The sequence below is a fragment of the Eleutherodactylus coqui genome, chromosome 3 (genome assembly GCF_035609145.1).
Source record: "Eleutherodactylus coqui strain aEleCoq1 chromosome 3, aEleCoq1.hap1, whole genome shotgun sequence".
Lineage (NCBI taxonomy): Eukaryota > Metazoa > Chordata > Amphibia > Anura > Eleutherodactylidae > Eleutherodactylus > Eleutherodactylus coqui.
In genome coordinates this window covers 232,615,588-232,638,801 of record NC_089839.1, presented here as the reverse complement: position 1 = coordinate 232,638,801, position 23,214 = coordinate 232,615,588, and the positions used below count along the sequence as shown (strand labels likewise).

Sequence of the window (23,214 nt, the reverse complement as noted above, 5' to 3'; positions counted from 1 at the left end):
TCATCACGATTGTCATAAAGGTACATTTTTAAAGCTAATCAACTTTAATGTTGCACGCTAACTACAATATCCTTAGGCCGCTTTCACATGGGCGACAAAATCATGCGATCTTCTCGCAATGCAACTGCGCTACAAATCATAGGTATGTGAAGTCCATGCTTTCCTATGGGTTCCTTCACATTTGCGATGTTTTGAAGGCTGCCACATTGCGACAAAAAAAAAAATCGTGGCATGTTCTATACAGCTGCGATTTGCAATCTTTTTGTCGCCCATGTTTCTCTATGGAGCCTTTATTTTAGAAGCATTGCATCGCGCAAAATCGCAGTTTTCGTGCGATGCTACTTCAACATAACTCCTACACTACTGTATCAGGATTTTCGGAGGGAGATGGGGGGGGGGGGGGGGGGGGTTAAAATATAAGCGTTACCCCCAAAATAACCCCCAGGTGCAATCACAGCCCTCTCATTGGTTGCTGGCCAAGGGATTTTAGGGCTACGGCAATTGCGACTATCGGAGCTTAAAATCGCATGAAAGAGGAATGGCCACAACCAAGTAGCAGCTATTCTTTGCGACTTTGCAAGAAGCAAAGTCGCAAAGAATAGCTGCTACTTGGTTGTGGCTATTCTTCTTTCATGCGATTTTAAGCTCCGATAGTCGCAATTTTTAAGCATGGTTATCGGAGCGTTAAAAGTACGTTTGTGTTAAAGAGGCCTCAGGGTGCTTTCACACTCACACTATGGATTCTACTTTCCTACTCTGTTCAGGGAGCAGCAAAGTGGTATCCCATAGCTGAATGGGGCTCCGGGCGGGCCCCATTGACTATACTAGAGTCCGCCCACTTATTGCCCAGCTGCCCCAGCTGGACAGAAGAAAAATCGCTGCATGTAGCACAAAGTTTTTTGAAGTATTTTCAGCCAGATCTGCGGCGAGACCTCCGACCGGTGGTTGCGACGCAAATATGAAACCACCATTAGCCATTTCTTTATACTAACCAAAAAACATGCTTATTATCATAGCTTTACAATTGTCTTCTGAGTCGATTTTAATGGGAGGCAGTGGCACTATCATTCCAGACCACTGCAGAGTGCATTAGGTTGTGAGTCTTCCAGCGCACCATAGTTCCTTCACATTAGGAAAAAAAGTGGGCAGGGCATGGCAGGAGGGGGTTGGCTACGGCCCATCAAATTCACTATAATTTATGCCAGAAACTGATATAAAATATTGCGGAAATCTATGGTAAGTTTTATCTGCCGTAAATTTGGGAAAGGGGTGTATGGTCAGCCCAATATGCACCAAATATACTAAGGAGCTTGATCCTATTATTACATTTGAAGCCTCTTGCTCTATTGTAAGTTATCGAAGAACGGCATTTTTACACAGCGGTCTTCCATAAATGTGCCTCACAGTGTCACAATATATTATAATACAGAATCAACAGTGTAAAACGTACATATTATCACCATTATATCAAAGCTTTTATGGTCAAAGATCAATGTAGAATGAGAGTGCTTGAGTAATGGTTAACTTTTTTATTTAGTTAGCCCAATCATTCAGCATGGACCTCAGATATTCAGCACAATAGAAGGAAATGCAATATCACTACCGTGTAAAGCCAGTGGAGTCCCTAAACCATCAATTATTTGGAAAAAGGTAATTATAATGCAGTAAATCTGTAACAATGTAATTAATTTATAAATGTTATGGTATTAAATATTGTTGGGCTCAAAAACAGGTGACGTTTTTTATTTTGAAGGGGACACTTTCCATAGCCAGTAGAGTAGCACACCACAAGGGTGGTACGGGGCACAGCACTGCACTGCTTTTCTAACTTCCAGACACAAAATCCAAGTTTTCTGCAGCTACCACTAGGGGGAGCTCATTGCTTAGAGGTTTTATGGGTTCCTATTGAGTTCAAGGTTGAATGTAGAAATCCATATGCAGCTCTCCCTAGTGGATTTTGACAAAACCCACTTACTCACAGCGTAAAAAATCCACAGCATGTCTTATGTGTTACAAAAATGTTGTGGACTTTCACCACAGATTGTATTAATTTCATTGCTTGAAATCCACTGCTGTTGTATATATCAACTAAAATCCACAACAATGACATGTGGTGAGGATTTTCATGTGGATCTATTTCTGGAAAAATGACTTAATGTTCACACTTACCCTAAAAGTACTTCCACGGTACTTCTGCTGTGGAAAATCCGATCCAAAATCCCCTTAATTTCCGTGTCTAAACTGCGTCTTAATTATCCTCATTGGTGCAAATTTAGAAATAGATTTTGGTGCAGATCTGCAGTTGATTCCACCCTTTCAATAGAAGGAGTCAAGTCTGCTGCAGATCCTCTATTCCTGAGGAATGAATGTGAGGGCACACGGGGCCAAGAGGAGAAAACCAAACTGAACTAGAGGCAGATTGTAACAATGTTGATTGTGGGATTACAGCAGGCGAGGCAGAGAATGAAGCTCCAGCTAAAGTACAAAAATAAATCACAGCACAAATAATAAACTGCATTACAGTACAAAAACATTTGGTGAAGTTCTGTGACACAAAACTTGATGGGATATGAACTGTGCTGCATGGTGGAACAACAGAGCTAAACTCGCAGCATCAAATAACTGTAGTTACAGCATGGAGTAGTGGAACCGAAGTGCAGAGTGGAATAGTACAGCATGGTACACATCCAGGACATCAGGAGTAGGTTTATGGCCAGGGGCAAGGTTCAAGATGCAGGCATAAGCCTAGGCCTCAGGAACAAGACTCAAGATACAGGGTACAGGGATAAAAGATTAAAACGTCCATTTTGAGCGATGGAAGCACCCAAGTCTATAACTCGGGACATATATTCAACCCAACTCAGGAGTCCAAATTCCAGCAACAACCGTCCCAGGCTCTATGCAGAAAGTCCTAAGAACATGAGTTGTAATAAAATCAAGCCCCTAGAAGGAGTTGTTGTTTTGCTGCAAAAATATGGAAATAATTAGAGTTGTGGCCCTAAAAGTGGTTCCACCATTGGCCTATAAAAAGGCTCTCAGAGGCTACTTTATGCCTCTATGATGCAATTGAAGAGATTTAACAGAGTTTTATAGGGGGCGCATTATTGGACTGCAAGAATCTGGATGATCGTATTAATGAATTGCCCGGCATCTGACCAGACTGTTAGGAAGTGTTGGGGCTAGTGCATGCCTGAGGGTATGCACACAAGGTGACCAGCCTCAGGATGCCCTCGACAGACCACCTGTAGAGAGGATCGTCTGATCATCCGACAAGCAGCTCCAACTGTTTCGTTGTCTACCATCCAGAGACAGGTGGCCATCATTACAGACCCCAGTGTCTATCAGAACCATTTCCAGGTGCTTGGTTGAAGGACATTTGGTCTCACAGCACCCATTACCTGCGCTTCTCCTTGACACCCACCCACCATCGCCTTCATTTGTAGTGGTGTCATGAACGACAAAGCTGGACTGCTATGGAGTGGAACCGGGTTGTCTTCAGCAACAAATCCAGGTTTAGTTTGAGCACGGACAAATGTTGTGTTTGTGTCAGAAGACCTAGAGGTGAGTGCTGAAATTCTGCCTTTGCTGAGGCACAGCACACTGAACCTACTGCTGGGGTGATGGTCTAGAGGCAAACACAAGGGGGTCACAGAAATGCCTCCACAACATTGTCACATTTCTGTGGCCTGTCCGGTCACCAGATTTATCACCAACAGAACAAGTATGGGACTGCCTGGGACACCAACTTTGACAGACCACGAGTTTGCATGATCCAGAGGCTCAGTTACAGCAAATGTGGACCAATATGCCGTGGGATACCATATGGAACCTGTATGCCTCTAAGCACATACAGATGTAGCAAAATTGTACATGATTTTTAACATATTAGAACTTTTTGTGTCATAGTTTTTTTTACCCTTTCAAGTACTTAACAATGACTTCTGCTGTGTTAAGATAAGAGGACAATAGCTTGTTAATGTTTTGAGAAACTCTTCTACATTTGTAAGTTTTAAGGGCCTGTTATCACAGTGATATATTTTGGGATATTTTGTTAGCCTCTCTATCAGAGATATGTAGTGATTGAAGTAGTACAATAACTAGGATACAGAGTGACAAACAAACTAACCAGGCACCCAGGAACAAGAAACTGGAGGTTAAAGGGGTTGTCCCGCGCCGAAACAGGTTTTTTTTTTTTCCAACCCCCCCCCCCCCCCCCCCCCCCCCCCGTTCGGCGCGAGACAACCCCGATGCAGGGGTTAAAAAAGAACACCGGACAGCGCTTACCTGAATCCCCGCGCTCCGGTGACTTCTTACTTACTCGGTGAAGATGGCCGCCGGCATCTTCTCCCTCGGTGGACCGCAGGGCTTCTGTGCGGTCCATTGCCGATTCCAGCCTCCTGATTGGCTGGAATCGGCACGTGACGGGGCGGAGCTACACGGAGCTACACGGAGCCCCATTGAGAAGAGGAGAAGACCCGGACTGCGCAAGCGCGTCTAATTTGGCCATTAGACGGCGAAAATTAGACGGCAACCATGGAGACGAGGACGCCAGCAACGGAGCAGGTAAGTGAAAAACTTTTGATAACTTCTGTATGGCTCATAATTAATGCACAATGTACATTACAAAGTGCATTAATATGGCCATACAGAAGTGTATAGACCCACTTGCTGCTGCGGGACAACCCCTTTAAAATAGTCCAGAGCTCCATGGGATTGGCCCTAGAACAGTTGATGAAAGATAAGAGGAAAAAAGAGGGAGCGGGGCACGTACTTGAGAGTTCCAAAGTCTATAAACCGATGTTTTGGTTTGGGAATTTTATTTTATTTTCTCCTCCCTTAATCCTATGTATGGGAGTGAAATTGATGAATTGTTGATGAGTCTAAGAGGGTGCAGCCAGTCCAGAAAACGTCACACCTTCCCAGGAGGAATAAATATAGGAAAAAAAGTGGTTGTAGGTGCAATCCCTTTTCTTAAAAGGGCATGAGACGTATTTTTAAGTTTGACTCCTCTGTAAAGAGAACACACCAATGTTGGGGACAGCGGAGACAGGACGCAGGTGAGCCCTGGCAGCTGAAAAACAATTAAGGAGTGCTGGCAGCTGGATCCTTATTTCCCGCGGGGATGAAGAAAACATCTGCTGCATATGGCAAATGTGTTATTCATCCCCGAAGCGAACACAGCAGTGGCAGACAGGTAAGTATATATATTTATTTATTTATTTGTACACTGAAAGTGATAATTTTCAGGAAAGAGTTTATATTTAAAGCTCTTTCCTGAAAATCACTTCAGGGGTGCCGGCAGACCATTTCCTTCATACACGCGTGTTTTTCCGGGTACATGTGTGCGCACCTATGTACGCACCGATGTAAGCACACGCTCGTGTGAAGGCTCCCTTAATAAGCATGTCACTTAGACACCAGAGCATTTTGGAGATTAAGCAGTTACAGCATGTGATTGCTAAAAGCCAGATCCAGCTTTAGCCAATAATAAAAAATGCCATCATAACATAACTTCTGTTCCTTTATTGTTTTTGTCAAATCACTACATTGTATTGGGGTTTATTTTTTTCCATTATTTTTAAAATGTATTTTTTTCTTTGTAGAAGGGAGAGACAATCCTTCCGAACAATGATTCTGTCATACTTGAGACAGATGGAAGCTTGTTCTTATCTACTCCGGGAGGAGAGGATTCTGCAGAATATATGTGCACTGCAGTGAATGCTGCAGGATATGCAGCCCGTAAAGTCCAACTAACAGTTTATGGTAAACTCTAAACAAGTATTACTACGTACTGTAGATAATTGTTACTATGTCTAATTTTGTCCACAAAAATAAATGGCAATCTACGCTTTACCCCTAGAAATTTAATACACTTTTCCCCAGAAATAAATTACACTACACCATGCCCCCAGTAATATTATACATTGTGTCCCCAGAAATAAATTGCAACACACTGTGTACCCAAAAATTAATTATACTACACTGTGCCCCCAAAATAGACAGACATGGTTACACTAGTTTAATATACACATAATTTTAATATTTTGCCCCCATATTATGAATGCAAATTGCATTTTTGTTCTTCACAGAATTAGAAACCTCTTAAAATATAACTTTTAATAATAAATCATTAAAACTTCAGGATTAAGGACAAACACACTTATATAGATTCAGGTATCTCTGTATGAAATTGTCACTGAAATAGAACTATTTCCCTCTTCAAGGCATGGTTAAAGGGGTTGTCCCGCGCCGAAACGGGTTTCTTTTTTTTTCAATAGCCCCCCTGTTCGGCGCGAGACAAACCCGATGCAGGGGTTTAAAAAAAAACCCGGATAGTACTTACCCGAATCCCCGCGCTCCGGTGACTTCTTACTTACCTTGCGAAGATGGCTGCCGGGATCTTCACCCTCGGTGGACCGCAGGTCTTCTGTGCGGTCCATTGCCGATTCCAGCCTCCTGACGTGACGGGGCGGAGCTACGAGGAGCAGCTCTCTGGCACGAGCGGCCCCATTCAGAAGGGAGAAGACCGGACTGCGCAAGCGCGTCTAATCGGGCGATTAGACGCTGAAAATTAGACTGCACCATGGAGACGAGGACGCTAGCAACGGAACAGGTAAGTGAATAACTTCTGTATGGCTCATAATTAATGCACAATGTACATTACAAAGTGCATTAATATGGCCATACAGAAGTGTATACCCCAACTTTGTTTCGCGGGACAACCCCTTTAACACTCAGTAGACAGGCTATGACAGTGTGCCATTCTTAGTATATCAATTAATCTACTTGCATGGATAGAAGGCAATACTTCAGAGGGGGTCCCTACCGGAGATAACCCAAATCCGTTTGATATCAGTCTGTCTTCCTAAGTAGTTGTTTGTATAGATCTATTCCATTGACCACAAATGTTCGGTCAGGGTAAGCAGTACAGAAGAATGGGTTCTTTAATGAGCCGCTTCACAGTTACCTTACAGAGTTTTAGGATTCTTATGTATTGTAGTCCTGTAGTTTTAATGATTTATTATTAAAAGTTATATTTTAAGGGGCTTCTAATTCTATGAAGGACTTAGTCCTCGGTCTCCGTCTTAAGAAGTCAGTTAGGACAAGTGATATAGTCATGAGTCGGGATTTAGGGATTGATTATTCCACCTGTATTCCCCTTTTCTGTTTGGGGGAAACCTATTATTTAGGTTTTACTAGTGTCCCAAGGCTCTCACTCTAAGGAAAAAGTAGGGTGAGGTCTTAATAAGTACTGATCTTCAATCAATAGGTTATAAGCAACACCAAATATCCTGGTTTAATTGGCAGATACCCTGCTATTATTGGAGGGGACCACCACTAGCATAGTTTTCTAACACTATATGAGGGTATTTAGGTCCCTGAAGATTGTACCTCTAGTAAAATGCGTCGGATCATCAGTGTTAGTAGTTGCTCTGGGTCTTCTAGCCCATTACCATGTTGGGCAGGATTCACAGACTTCATTAGCATAATACTGAACTTAGAAGTATAGTCTCAGCTATTGAACTAGAAAGCTATCAGCCATTTATTCAATAAATTGGAACCTATTGGCTCTATGTCTACAATAGAACTAGGGGGCAGAGATACTGACACAGGTTGTTTTTTTGTGTGTTTTTTGTTTGTCTATGGATGGGTGATTTGGCTTAATCCCTACTAGTGTTTTTAGCAAGAATCTAATAAAATTTGGTTTTAAGAGTCTAGTCAGGGAATTTATACATTCTCTCATGTGAGTGCTTCTATAGGAACCCATTGTTTCCTTTAGAAGCGCTCTTTTTGAGCACACAGAAAATTCACTCGTCTGACCGAGCCCTTATAAGTCATTGCAGACCCCTCTGCCTTGGTGAAGTTTTTTTTTCTTCAAATTGCATCTTTGGGTCTAAGGATCTGAATTAATAGCATAATTAATAGCACAGAAGGCAAAGCTAAGCTTAATAAAAAAAACAATACATTTTTTGTTAACCAGCCAATAAAAAATAAGCAATAAAAAGTTATCTAAAAGTTATATGTACCCCATACTGGTACCTATACAAATTACAGTTTGTTCCACAAAAAAACAATATAGTAACATAAGGCTGAAAACAAGACATATCCATCCAGTTCAGGATTATCCTGCAATGTTGTCATACAGCGCCATTGTAAAAAAACGAAAAGGTCATGGGGGGTCAGAATGTTGCAACAAAAAACTATTTTTGGAAAGTTTAATATATCTTGAAAGTAGTAACACACGATAAAAACTCCATGCATTTGGTATTACCACAGTGGTAATGACCCACAGAACGAAGTTAACATTTCTATTTTACTGTACTGTGAAGCTGTAAAAACCAAGATCCCCCTCCAAAAAATGGTACAATTGTTTTTGTTTTCATTTCTTCCCATAATTTTTTTTAAAGTTCTTCAATACATTATATGGTACATTAAATTATATCATGTAAAATACAACTTGTTCTGCAAAAATCAAACCTTCATACAGCTTTGTTCTAAAAAAATTCCATATTTTGAATGTGGGGATGAAAAAACAAAAAAACAGAAGACGCTGGTCCTTATGGGTGTTAAGCTACTAGTATAGGATAGAATACACTGAGTCATGCACTTCGTAACACACTAATTATGTGATATTTTTAATTGGCAATTTACAAAGTTACTGCATTTTCCATATTAAATGCACTGGAACAATTAAAAAAAAGTACAAAATCAGATTATATAAGCAGCTATATCCTCCTTAGCAACTATTGTTTTACTTTTTGGACTTGAGAGAACAGCAGAGCTTTTTAGTAAAACATTTTTGTAAATGAATGTTTCTTTAGGTATTCTTAATGTATGGTAGCTTCTATCATATGTTGTATCACAGGCCTGATATTTAGAAAAATTATTGATTTCTAACTCGACAGTAACTGTTTAAAATATACAGTTTTATTCAATCTATATCTGACCTGTCTTGCTTTTCTTTTTAGTAAAACCCCGAATTGTGAATCCAGAGATATTTGGAGTTTCCCAAAGTCAAACTGAAGTATCTGTAAAAGTAGGTGATAATGTGATACTCCCATGTGAGGTAAAAAGTGTTCCCCCACCTTTTATAACATGGGCAAAGGAGACACAACTGATTTCACCATTTTCTCAGAGGTACAGTAACATATTCTATATACTGCTTGCATGCAATAAATAGTGTGCAGAGGGGAATATCATAGTAGCAGCCATCATGAATGTATGAACATGTCTGCAAAAAAAGATGCTCTATAGCAGTGGTCCCCAACCTTTTTGGCACCAGGGACTGGCTTCAAGCAAAACCATTTTTACAAGGCCCAGCAGGGTTGGGCGGGACATGGGCGGTGCTTTGGTTATATGGGGCGGGGTTATGAAGGGGATTGGAGTTTAGTGCATACTTATTTAATTATGACATTTAGAATGTCCTGGCAGTACACACATAGGGCAGTATAATATAACCCCCCCCCCCCCAGCCTGGCAGCACACACATAGGGCAGTATATAATCTATCCCCCCCCCCAGCACACACATAGGGCAGCATATAATTTATCTCCCCCCAGCACACACATGGGGCAGCATATAATTCATCTCCCCCCAGTAATAGACAGACCCCCCAGTAATAAGCAGCCCCCCCAGCAGTAAGCAGCCCCCCAGTAATATGCAGCCCCCTAGTAATAAGCAGCCCCCCCCAGTAATGCGCAGCCCCCCCTAGTAATACGCAGCCCCCCCCCAGTAATAAGCAGCCCCCCCAGTAATAAGCAGCCCCCCCTAGTAATACGCAGCCCCCCCAGTAATACGCAGCCCCCCTAGTAATACGCAGCCCCCCCAGTAATAAGCAGCCCCCCCAGTAATACGCAGCCCCCTCCCAGTAATACACAGGCCCCACAGTAGTAAGCAGCCCCCCCAGTAGTAAACAGACCCCGAGTAGTAAGCAGCCCCCCCAGTAGTAAGCAGCCCCCCCAGTAGTAAGCAGCCCCCCCAGTAGTAAGCAGCCCCCCCCAGTAGTAAGCAGCCCCCCCCAGTAACAGGCAGTCCCCACCCCTCAGTAACAGGCAGTCCCCCCAGTAACAACCAGCCCCCCCAGTAGTAAGCAGCCCCCCCTAGTAATAAACACCCCCCCAACCCATATACTTACCTCCTCCCTACTGTCAGCGTCGCTCTCTCTCTGCTTGCCCTGACGTCAGTGTGTAGCCCGTCACGCTTCCTCCCCGAGTCCTCTCCTGCGGAACTAATGAGCAGGGGATTCGGGGAGGAGGATCCTGGCTGCACACTGACGTTAGTGTGCGCCGGGATCAGCGCAATTACCAGCGGGGAGCTGCGGCGCCCCCGCTGGTAATCGTTACAGTGGTGAGCGGCGTCGGCACGCCGCGGGCCACATAACACGAGGCAGCGGGCCAGATTCTGCCCGCGGGCCTTGTGTTTAGAAGAAAAGTTCTCGACGGTGCCGCGGACCAGCGCTAAACACCTAACGGCCCAGCCCCAGTCCACGGACCAGTGGTTGGGGACCCCTGCTCTATAGGAAGTGCTGTCTGATGCATAGAACAGCGGGAGTGGACAGCAGAGCGCCACTGTACAATTACATGATATAGGCCTCTTGCTTTCTAATCATTCATTTTTTGTGAATGAATTTGCAGAAAATCCCTTACCAATGCAGTTGACCAATAACAAGCCATGGAAGCCCAGTTTTTTGCATGCAATTTAGTAAACAGTAGCGAGTGTTTTTTTTTTTAAGGGAAGGTGTCATCAGAAAAATACATTTTTGTGTAACATATATTTTTTAAGATTTTTTTGGTGATTTATTTCTAACTTTTTGTGACAATCTATATTTTTTCAAAAAATCCTAAATTCTGTATTTTTACATTGACCACAGAGCCTAATTCTAGTCTGCCACTTCCTGATCTGTAGCGAAGGCTTTGCAGCAGTCAACTCACTAACATCACTGACAGCTAACAGCTACATACAGATAACACAGGATCCACCATTCACAATAGGTATAAGGGTCCATTTAGATGGGACGAATCTCAGGCAAATGATGCCTGACACTCGTCCCTGTGTGTCCTCGCTCCCGTGCTCCTGCATGGGCGCTAGTACTGCTGGCTCGCTCAGAGTGGCTGGGAGGGGGGGCAGAGAGGCTGCAGGAGATTTCTTTCCTCGAGCTCCCCCGACCCTCTCTATTGATTTAACAGAGTGGCTGTTCAGTACTGAGCAGCTGCTATTTACACTGAACAATCAGTGATCAGCTCACCGTCCATCGTTTATGCAGCATAAATGATGGACGATGAGCTGATTGCTCATCATTCAATGTAAATAGCGGCTCTTCAGTATTGAACGGCCGCTGTGTTATTTCAATCGAGAGGGGCGGGTGAGCGCGAGCAGGGAAATCTCCTCTAGCCTCTTGGCTGAGAGCTAACGATACTAGCTTCCATGCAGGTGCACAGGAGCTAGTATGTGCAGGGATGAGTGTCGTGCATCTTTTGCCCGACATTCGTCCAGTTTAAAAGGGCCTTAAGTTGTGACTATCTACTACCCCTCCCTGCAAAATGACCTCTACCCATATGACAGAACATCAGAGACATTAACCTGGCAGAACCTTTCACAGGGTGATGAAAATTACCTTTGACTGCATGGCTATCCTCGAGCAAGAGAGAGGTAGTGAGAGCAAGAGAAAGGGAAAGAATGAGCAAACAAAAAAGGAAGAGCAAGTGGACAAAAGAAAAGCAAGAATGAGAGAGAAAGAAAGATGATGCTGCCCATCCATGTTGTATACTTGGGTAGTCAAGAATGTTTTAATATATTTAGTACACTGGCATTACTGGCAAATAGAGATGAGCGAGCACCAAAATGCTCGGGTGCTCATTACTCGGGACGAAATTTTCGCGATGTTCGAGGGTTCGTTTCGAGTAACGAACCCCATTGAAGTCAATGGGCGACCCGAGCATTTTTGTATATCGCTGATGCTCGCTAAGGTTTCCATTTGTGAAAATCTGGGCAATTCAAGAAAGTGATGGGAACGACACAGCAACGGATAGGGCAGGCGAGGGGCTACATGTTGGGCTGCATCTCAAGTTCCCAGGTCCCACTATTAAGCCACAATAGCAGCAAGAGTGGGCCCCTCCCAACAATTTTTACTTCTGAAAAGCCCTCATTAGCAATGCATACCTTAGCTAAGCACTACACTACCTCCAACAAAGCACAATCACTGACTGCATGACACTCTGCTGCCACTTCTCCTGGGTTACATGCTGCCCAACCCCCCCCTCCCCCGCACGACCCAGTGTCCACAGCGCACACCAAAGTGTCCCTGCGCAGCCTTCAGCTGCCCTCATGCCACACCACCCTCATGTCTATGCCATGAGGAGGAACGGCAGGCACACACTGCAGAGGGTTGGCACGGCTAGGCAGCGACCCTCTTTAAAAGGGGCGGGGTGATAGCCCACAATGCTGTACAGAAGCAATGAGAAATATAATCCTGTGCCACTGCCATCAGGAGCTGCACACGTGGGCATAGCAATGGGGAACCTATGTGCCACACACTATTCATTCTGTCAAGGTGTCTGCATGCCCCAGTCAGACCGCGGTTTTTTATAAATAGTTACAGGCAGGTACAACTCCGCAATGGGAATTCTGTGTGCACCCACAGCATGGGTGGCTCCCTGGAACCCACCGGCTGTACATAAATGTATCCCATTGCAGTGCCCTGGACAGCAGAGCTAACGTCAGATTAAATGCAGGTGGGCTTCGGCCCACACTGCATGCCCCAACCTGACTGGGGTTTTTAATTCATATACACAGGCAGGTACAACTCCCTATTGTGAAGTCTCTGTGGACCGACAGCATGGGTGGGTGCCAGGAAGCCACCGGCGGTACATAAATATATCCCATTGCAGTGCCCAGCACAGCTGAGCTAATGTCATGTTTAATGCAGGTGGGCTTCGGCCCACACTGCATGCCCCAGTCAGACTGGGGTTCTTTAGAAGTGGACACATGCAGTAACAACTCCGTGTGGACCGACAGCATGGGTGGGTGCCAGGAAGCCACCGGCGGTACATAAATATATCCCATTGCAGTGCCCAGCACAGCTGATGTAACGTCAGCTTTAATGCAGGTGGGCAAAAAATTAATTGGATTACACTGTAGGCGAGGGCCCCCAAAAATTGGTGTACCAACAGTACTAATGTACGTCAGAAAAATTGCCCATGCCCAACCAAGAGGGTAGGTGAAACCCATTAATCGCTTTGGGTAATGTGGCTTAATTTGTAACTAGGCCTGGAGGCACATAAATGTATCCCATTGCAATGCCCTGGACAGCAGAGCTAACGTCAGATTAAATGCAGGTGGGCTTCGGCCCACACTGCATGCCCCAGTCAGACTGGGGTTCTTTATAAGTAGACACAGGCAGGTAAAACTCCCTATTGTGAAGTCCGTGTGGACCGACAGCATGGGAGGGTCCCAGGAAGCCACCGGCAGTACATAAATAAATCCCATTGCATTGCCCAGCACAGCTGAGGTAATGTCATGTTTAATGCAGGTGGGCTTCGGCCCACACTGCATGCCCCAGTCAGACTGGGGTTCTTTATAAGTAGACACAGGCAGGTACAACTCCCTATTGTGAAGTCCGTGTGGACCGACAGCATGGGAGGGTCCCAGGAAGCCACAGGCGGTACATAAATAAATCCCATTGCATTGCCCAGCACAGCTGAGGTAATGTCATGTTTAATGCAGGTGGGCTTCGGCCCACACTGCATGCCCCAGTCAGACTGGGGTTTTTAGAAGTGGACACATGCAGTTACAACTCCGTGTGGACCGACAGCATGGCTGGCTCCCTGGAACCCACCGGCGGTACATAAATATATCCCATTGCATTGTCCATCACAGCTGAGGTAATGTCATGTTTAATGCAGGTGGGCTTCGGCCCACACTGCATGCCCCAGTCAGACTGGGGTTCTTTAGAAGTGGACACATGCAGTTACAACTCCGTGTGGACCGACAGCATGGGTGGGTGCCAGGAAGCCACCGGCGGTACATAAATATATCCCATTGCAGTGCCCAGCACAGCTGATGTAACGTCAGCTTTAATGCAGGTGGGCAAAAAATTAATTGGATTACACTGTAGGCGAGGGCCCCAAAAAATTGGTGTACCAACAGTACTAATGTACGTCAGAAAAATTGCCCATGCCCAACCAAGAGGGCAGGTGAAACCCATTAATCGCTTTGGTTAATGTGGCTTAATTTGTAACTAGGCCTGGAGGCAGCCCAGTTAAAATAAAAATTGGTTCAGGTGCAAGTTTTAACGCTTTAATGAGCATTGAAACATATAAAAATTGTTTAGAAAAATTATATGACTGAGCCTTGTGGGCCTAAGAAAAATTGCCCGTTCGGCATGATTACGTCAGGTTTCAGGAGGAGGAGCAGAAGGAGGAGGATGAATATTATACACAGATTGATGAAGCTAAAAGGTCCACGTTTTTGATGGTGATAGAGAACAATGCTTCCCTCCGCGGGTGCAGCCTACGTATTGTTTAGGTATCGCTGCTGTCCACTGGTGGAGAAGAGAACTCTGGGGAAATCCAGGCTTTGTTCATCTTGATGAGTGTAAGCCTGTCGGCACTGTCGGTTGACAAGCGGGTACGCTTATCTGTGATGATTCCCCCAGCCGCACTAAACACCCTCTCTGACAAGACGCTAGCCGCAGGACAAGCAAGCACCTCCAGGGCATACAGCGCGAGTTCAGGCCACGTGTCCAGCTTCGACACCCAGTAGTTGTAGGGGGCAGAGGCGTCACGAAGGACAGTCGTGCGATCGGCTACGTACTCCCTCACCATCCTTTTGCAGTGCTCCCACCGACTCAGCCTTGACTGGGGAGCGGTGACACAGTCTTGCTGGGGAGCCAGAAAGCTGTCAAAGGCCTTAGAGAGTGTTCCCCTGCCTGTGCTGTACATGCTGCCTGATCTCCGCGCCTCCCCTGCTACCTGGCCCTCGGAACTGCGCCTTCTGCCACTAGCGCTGTCAGATGGGAATTTTACCATCAGCTTGTCTGCCAGGGTCCTGTGGTATAGCATCACTCTCGAACCCCTTTCCTCTTCGGGTATGAGAGTGGAAAGGTTCTCCTTATACCGTGGGTCGAGCAGTGTGTACACCCAGTAATCCGTAGTGGCCAGAATGCGTGTAACGCGAGGGTCTCGAGAAGGCATCCTAACATGAAGTCAGCCATGTGTGCCAGGGTACCTGTACGCAACACATGGCTGTCCTCACTAGGAAGATCACTTTAAGGATCCTCCTCCTCCTCCTCCTCATGCCATACACACTGAAAGGATGACAGGCAAGCAGCATGGGTACCGTCAGCAGTGGGCCAAGCTGTCTCTTCCCCCTCCTCCTCATGCTCCTCCTCCTCCTCCTCCTCCTCAACGCGCTGAGATATAGACAGGAGGGTGCTCTGACTATCCAGCGACATACTGTCTTCCCCCGCCTCTGTTTCCGAGCGCAAAGCGTCTGCCTTTATGCTTTGCAGGGAACTTCTCAAGAGGCATAGCAGAGGAATGGTGACGCTAATGATTGCAGCATCGCTGCTCACCATCTGGGTAGACTCCTCAAAGTTTCCAAGGACCTGGCAGATGTCTGCCAACCAGGCCCACTCTTCTGTAAAGAATTGAGGAGGCTGACTCCCACTGCGCCGCCCATGTTGGAGTTGGTATTCCACTATAGCTCTACGCTGCTCATAGAGCCTGGCCAACATGTGGAGCGTAGAGTTCCACCGTGTGGGCACGTCGCACAGCAGTCGGTGCACTGGCAGATGAAACCGATGTTGCAGGGTGCGCAGGGTGGCAGCGTCCGTGTGGGACTTGCGGAAATGTGCGCAGAGCTGGCGCACCTTTCCGAGCAGGTCTGACAAGCGTGGGTAGCTTTTCAGAAAGCGCTGAACCACCAAATTAAAGACGTGGGCCAGGCATGGCACGTGCGTGAGGCTGCCGAGCTGCAGAGCCGCCACCAGGTTACGGCCGTTGTCACACACGACCATGCCCGGTTGGAGGCTCAGCGGCGCAAGCCAGTGGTCGGTCTGCTCTGTCAGACCCTGCAGCAGTTCGTGGGCCGTGTGCCTCTTCTCTCCTAAGCTGAGTAGTTTCAGCACGGCCTGCTGACGCTTGCCCACCGCTGTGCCGCCGTGCCGCGCGACACTGACTGCTGGTGACGTGCTGCTGCTGACATATCTTGATTGCGAGACAGAGGTTGCATAGGAGGAGGAGGAGGAGGGTGGTTTAGTGGAGGAAGCATACACCACCGCAGATACCACCACCAAGCTGGGGCCCGCAATTCTGGGCGTGGGTAGGACGTAAGCGGTCCCAGCCTCCACTAAATTCACCCAATGTGCCGTCAGGGAGATATAGTGGCCCTGCCCGCCTGTGCTTGTCCACGTGTCCATTGTTAAGTGGACCTTGGCAGTAACCGCGTTGGTGAGGGCGTGTACAATGTTGCGGGAGACGTGGTCGTGCAGGGCTGGGACGGCACATCGGGAAAAGTAGTGGCGACTGGGAACTGAGTAGCGCGGGGCCGCCGCCGCCATCATACCTTTGAAAGCCTTCGTTTCCACAACCCTATACGGCAGCATCTCCAGGCTGATAAATTTGGCTATGTGCACGTTTAACGCTTGAGCGTGCGGGTGCGTGGCGGCGTACTTGCGCTTGCGCTCCAACACTTGCGCTAGCGACGGCTGGACGGTGCGCTGAGAGACATTGGTGGATGGGGCCGAGGACAGCGGAGGTGAGGGTGTGGGTGCAGGCCAGGAGACGGTAGTGCCTGTGTCCTCAGAGGGGGGTTGGATCTCAGTGGCAGGTTGGGGCACAGGGGGAGAGGCAGCGGTGCAAACCGGAGGCGGTGAACGGCCTTCGTCCCACCTTGTGGGGTGCTTGGCCATCATATGTCTGCGCATGCTGGTGGTGGTGAGGCTGGTGGTGGTGGCTCCCCGGCTGATCTTGGCGCGACAATGGTTGCACACCACTGTTCGTCGGTCGTCTGCACTCTCATTGAAAAACTGCCAGACCTTTGAGCACCTCAGCCTCTGCAGGGTGGCATGGCGTGAGGGGGCGCTTTGGGAAACAGTTGGTGGATTATTCGGTCTGGCCCTGCCTCTACCCCTGGCCACCACACTGCCTCTTCCAACCTGCCCTGCTGCTGCACTTGCCTCCCCCTCTGAAGACCTGTCCTCAGTAGGCGTAGCAAACCAGGTGGGGTCAGTCACCTCATCGTCCTGCTGCTCTTCCTCCGAATCCTCTGTGCGCTCCTCCCTCGGACTTACTCCAATTACTACTACCTGAGTGATAGACAACTGTGTCTCATCGTCATCGTCCTCCTCACCCACTGAAAGGTCTTGAGACAGTTGCCGGAAGTCCCCAGCCTCATCCCCCGGACCCGGGGAACTTTCCAAAGGTTGGGCATCGGTCACGACAAACTCCTCCAGTGGGAGAGGATTCGGAACCATTGCTGCCCATTCTGGGCAGGGGCCTGAGAACAGTTCCTGGGAGTCTGCCTGCTCCTCAGAATGTGTCATTGTAATGGAGTGAGGAGGCTGGGAGGAAGGAGGAGCAGCAGCCAGAGGATTCAGAGTTGCAGCAGTGGACGGCGCAGAACTCTGGGTGGTCGATAGATTGCTGGATGCACTTTCTGCCATCCACGACAGGACCTGCTCACACTGCTCATTTTCTAATAAAGGTCTACCGCGTGGACCCATTAATTGTGAGATGAATGTGGGGACGCCAGAAACGTGCCTCTCTCCTAATCCCGCAGCAGTCGGCTGCGATACACCTGGATCAGGAGCTCGGCCTGTGCCCACACCCTGACTTGGGCCTCCGCGTCCTCACCCGCGTCCACGTCCTCTAGGCCTACCCCTACCCCTCAGCATGCTGTATTACCAGTAGTGCAGAAACAGAACGCTGTAATTAAATGTGCCGCTTATTGGCCTGTGGTTGGAGGCTGACTTCGCTTACGCAACGCACAGCAGAGGCAGGAAAGAATTTTGCGCAAGCCTGCTGTAACACTTAGCTGGCTGCGTATGAATTAGGACAACTACCCCCAGCAGAGACGCAGTACACTGAGGACGGTCACAGGCAGCCCAAATAGATTTTTTTTCCCAATTTTTTTTGGAAAAGCCCACTGCCTATATAGACTGTATATGTCTTTCACTGTCCCTGCCTCACCACCACTACTGGCCCTGGACTATGTAAAATTACTGCAGACTGTTTCACTCTGGACAGGATGACAGCGGTGATGTAAGAGGCAACGCAGAGCCAGGAAAGAATTTTGCGCAAGCCTGCTGTAACACTTAGCTGGCTGCGTATGAATTAGGACAACTACCCCCAGCAGAGATGCAGTACAGTCAGGACGGTCACAGGCAGCCCAAATAGATTTTTTTTCCCAAATTTTTTTTGGAAAAGCCCACTGCCTATATAGACTGTATATGTCTTTCACTGTCCCTGCCTCACCACCACTACTGGCCCTGGACTATGTAAAATTACTGCAGACTGTTTCACTCTGGACAGGATGACAGCGGTGATGTAAGAGGCAACGCAGAGCCAGGAAAGAATTTTGCGCAAGCCTGCTGTAACACTTGACTGGCTGCGTATGAATTAGGACAACTACCCCCAGCAGAGACGCAGTACAGTCAGGACGGTCACAGGCAGCCCAAATAGATTTTTTTTCCCAAATTTTTTTGGAAAAGCCCACTGCCTATATAGACTGTATATGTCTTTCACTGTCCCTGCCTCACCACCACTACTGGCCCTGGACTATGTAAAATTACTGCAGACTGTTTCACTCTGGACAGGATGACAGCGGTGATGTAAGAGGCAACGCAGAGCCAGGAAAGAATTTTGCGCAAGCCTGCTGTAACACTTGACTGGCTGCGTATGAATTAGGACAACTACCCCCAGCAGAGACGCAGTACAGTCTGGACGGTCACAGGCAGCCCAAATAGATTTTTTTCCCCAAATTTTTTTGGAAAAGCCCACTGCCTATATAGACTGTATATGTCTTTCACTGTCCCTGTCTCACCACCACTACTGGCCCTGGACTATGTAAAATTACTGCAGGACGCAATGCTCTGGATGCAATGCTCTGCACGGCCGATATACAAAAAAAAATATGTGCAACACTGCAAAGAGCAGCCTCAACAGTACTGCACACGGTCAGATGTGGCCCTAAGAAGGACCGTTGGGGTTCTTGAAGCCTAAAATCAATCCTAACATTCTCCCTATAGCAGCTGCGGCATCAGCAGCACTTTCCCTGATCTCTGTCAGAATGCATCTGTGGCGAGCCGCGGGAGGGGCCGATTTATATACTTGGGTGACACCTGATCTTGCCAGCCACTCACTGCAGGGGGGTGGTATAGGGCTTGAACGTCGCAGGGGGAAGTTGTAATGCCTTCCCTGTCTTTCTATTGGCCAGAAAAGCGCGCTAACGTCTCAGAGATAAAAGTGAAAGTAAACCGAACATCGCGTGGTACTCGTCACGAGTAACGAACATCTCGAACACGCTAATACTCGAACGAGTATCAAGCTCGGACGAGTACGTTCGCTCATCTCTACTGGCAAACCATTGTGTGTTACTAAAGTTTTTTCCATATGAAGCTACAACTCCCAGTATGATCTTAACATCGTAAGGACATGCTGAGAAGTGTAGTATAGCAAACTAGAATGCTGCAGACCTTACATGTGAGTGCAAAACTAATGTGACCCATTCAGAGACAGAATACACAATGACACTGAGTGACTCACAGATGATGTCCTCTTGACTCCCTCCTTTTCTTCTCTATCAACTCCAGACCTTCATGACTTCTTCCAGCTAACTCTTGCCTTTGTGAAGTTTGTGGCTCCGCTGTCTTTGGCTCCTCTTGAAAACAACACTGCTCCAGAGACAAATTATAACACACTCTCTGCCCCCAGAAATATAATAAATTGTACCCCAGAAATAAATAGCAATCTACACTGTGGCCCCAGGAATGAATTATATTATACAGTGCCCCTAGAAATATAGAGCAATCTACCCTGAAATATAATACTGTGCCCACATAAATATATTACTACACACAGTACCACCAAAACTAAATTACACTACACTGTATCCCCAGAAATATAATAAGTGGTGCTCCCAGAAATAAATTATACTACACTATGCCCAAAGAACTAAAGTATACTATACTGTGCCATAGAAATAAATGATGTTCTTTTCTTCTCTAATAGGGCTTCGACCATTATGATGACTTCTTCCAGCCAAAACTCATTTCTACACACTTGCCTCATTCTGCCGCTACCTCCAATGCCCCCCACACTGTAACATTTCCTATACTAATAAAAATAATGTCTCCTTTGTACCCCTCACAGTAGTTAGGCTCCCCTCCTTTCTGCCCCACAGCAGTTAAGCTCCCCCTTTTTTGCGGCTGAAAGTAGTTAGGCTTCCTTTTTCTTTTTTTCTGACCTCCCCCCACCCTCACACACAGTATTTAGGTCTCCACTTTTTTGCCCCTAGAATAGTGGCAAAAGTGGCACTATGTAAATCTTGAAAAGGGCTCCAAAAGGTTGTCTGAACGGTCACTATTTCAAAAAGGTGGAATAAAACTTCTTGACTTCACTTTAAATGGGAGTGCTTTGGATTCTTGAATTCTATCTATCTATCTATCTATCGAAAGCTGTTTACTAAACACTAATCCAGTATGAGTTTGTTCACAGATCTGGTTTTCTAGGTTATATTAATAATTTTTTGAAGTTTAAAAGCTACAACTACAAACCCATGTACTGCCTTTCATACTTCCGCAATATTTTTTTTAGATTGCAGATGCAAATTTTCAGTATAAAACAAACTTTGTGCGATTCCAATTTGGCTGTTTGAACATTTGGTTTCATCTGTTGCAGACACAATATCCTTCCATCAGGTTCAATGAGGATATTTGAAACTAGGGTAACGGACTCAGGGATGTATACTTGTGTAGCTACCAATATAGCAGGAAATGTAACGCAGTCTGTAAAGCTCAATGTTTATGGTAAGTACCGTGTTCTTGGCATGTTTACAACCTTTTTAGAAGATTTATGGTCTTTATCAAAAAAATCAGGCAAGGCCAGAGAAGGACTGGAAGATCTGACATTGATGGCATTCAATACTTTGTACAATAAAGCTGAATAATTGAAACAGCTTCTATGTTGGAATATTTTGGCAACTCACTATCCTGTTTTGGCTAGAGAAATGTTGATCCTGACAGTTCCCTTAAATGTAACCAGATTCAAGAAAAATGACTAGAAATAACGTTTTATTTTCCCCATTTTCTTTACATACTGATCTGTTTCTTTTATTGATGAATATTTAGTTTTATAGACAACTGAGTTGAGCTCTCAGCCTTCTACAAATATTAATGACAGATGTATAGTATACACTAAGGAAAAGTTATAATATATTCAGGTCAGGCTAAATGGCGATGGGAAGTGAATATGTATCACTATTTTCACTGCCGGGTGAGATAGATAGATACAGTTAGGGCCAGAAATATTTGGACAGTAACACAATTTTCGCGAGTTGGGCTCTGCATGCCACCGCATTGGATTTGAAATGAAGCCTCTACAACAGAATTCAAGTGCAGATTGCAACGTTTAATTTAAAGGGTTGAACAAAAATATCTGATAGAAAATGTAGGAATTGTACACATTTCTTTACAAACACTCCACATTTTAGGAGCTCAAAAGTAATTGGACAAATAAACATAACCCAAACAAAATATTTTTTTTTCAATATTTTGTTGCGAATCCTTTGGAGGCAATCACTGCCTTAAGTCTGGAACCCATGGACATCACCAAACGCTGGGTTTCCTCCTTCTTAATGCTTTGCCAGGCCTTTACAGCCGCAGCCTTCAGGTCTTGCTTGTTTGTGGGTCTTTCCGTCTGAAGTCTGGATTTGAGCAAGTGAAATGCATGCTCAATTGGGTTAAGATCTGGTGATTGACTTGGCCATTGCAGAATGTTCCACATTTTTGCACTCATGAACTCCTGGGTAGCTTTGGCTGTATGCTTGGGGTCATTGTCCATCTGTACTGTGAAGCACCGTCCGATCAACTTTGCAGCATTTGGCTGAATCTGGGCTGAAAGTATATCCCGGTACACTTCAGAATTCATCCGGCTACTCTTGTCTGCTGTTATGTCATCAATAAACACAAGTGACCCAGTGCCATTGAAAGCCATGCATGCCCATGCCATCACGTTGCCTCCACCATGTTTTACAGAGGATGTGGTATGCCTTGGATCATGTGCCGTTCCCTTTCTTCTCCAAACTTTTTTCTTCCCATCATTCTGGTACAGGTTGATCTTTGTCTCATCTGTCCATAGAATACTTTTCCAGAACTGGGCTGGCTTCTTGAGGTGTTTTTCGGCAAATTTAACTCTGGCCTGTCTATTTTTGGAATTGATGAATGGTTTGCATCTAGATGTGAACCCTTTGTATTTACTTTCATGGAGTCTTCTCTTTACTGTTGACTTAGAGACAGATACACCTACTTCCCTGAGAGTGTTCTGGACTTCAGTTGATGTTGTGAACGGGTTCTTCTTCACCAAAGAAAGTATGCGGCGATCATCCACCACCGTTGTCTTCCGTGGACGCCCAGGCCTTTTTGAGTTCCCAAGCTCACCAGTCAATTCCTTTTTTCTCAGAATGTACCCGACTGTTGATTTTGCTACTCCAAGCATGTCTGCTATCTCTCTGATGGATTTTTTCTTTTTTTTCAGCCTCAGGATGTTCTGCTTCACCTCAATTGAGAGTTCCTTTGACCGCATGTTGTCTGGTCACAGCAACAGCTTCCAAATCCAAAACCACACACCTGGAATCAACCCCAGACCTTTTAACTACTTAATTGATAACAGGTTAACGAGGGAGACGCCTTCTGAGTTAATTGCAGCCCTTAGAGTCCATTGTCCAATTACTTTTGGTCCCTTGAAAAAGAGGAGGCTATGCATTACAGAACTATGATTCCTAAACCCTTTCTCCGATTTGGATGTGGAAACTCTCATATTGCAGCTGGGAGTGTGCACTTTCAGCCCATATTATATATATAATTGTATTTCTGAACATGTTTTTGTAAACAGCTAAAATAACAAAACTTGTGTCACTGTCCAAATATTTCTGGCCCTAACTGTAGATAGATAGATAGATAGATAGATAGATATGAGATCGATAGATACATATGAGATAG

The 23,214-nt window shown here is 46.0% G+C and overlaps 1 protein-coding gene across 1 annotated transcript in view; it reads left to right on the top strand.

The window, feature by feature from the left end:
• HMCN1 (hemicentin 1) overlaps positions 1-23,214 on the top strand; it is a 313,489-nt gene that overhangs the window by 82,163 nt on the left and 208,112 nt on the right. Inside the window, exons 20-23 of the mRNA XM_066597086.1 lie at positions 1,538-1,650; positions 5,604-5,763; positions 8,970-9,138; positions 20,897-21,024. Coding sequence (XP_066453183.1) covers positions 1,538-1,650; positions 5,604-5,763; positions 8,970-9,138; positions 20,897-21,024 — 570 coding nt within the window. The remainder of the gene's footprint in view (positions 1-1,537; positions 1,651-5,603; positions 5,764-8,969; positions 9,139-20,896; positions 21,025-23,214) is intronic.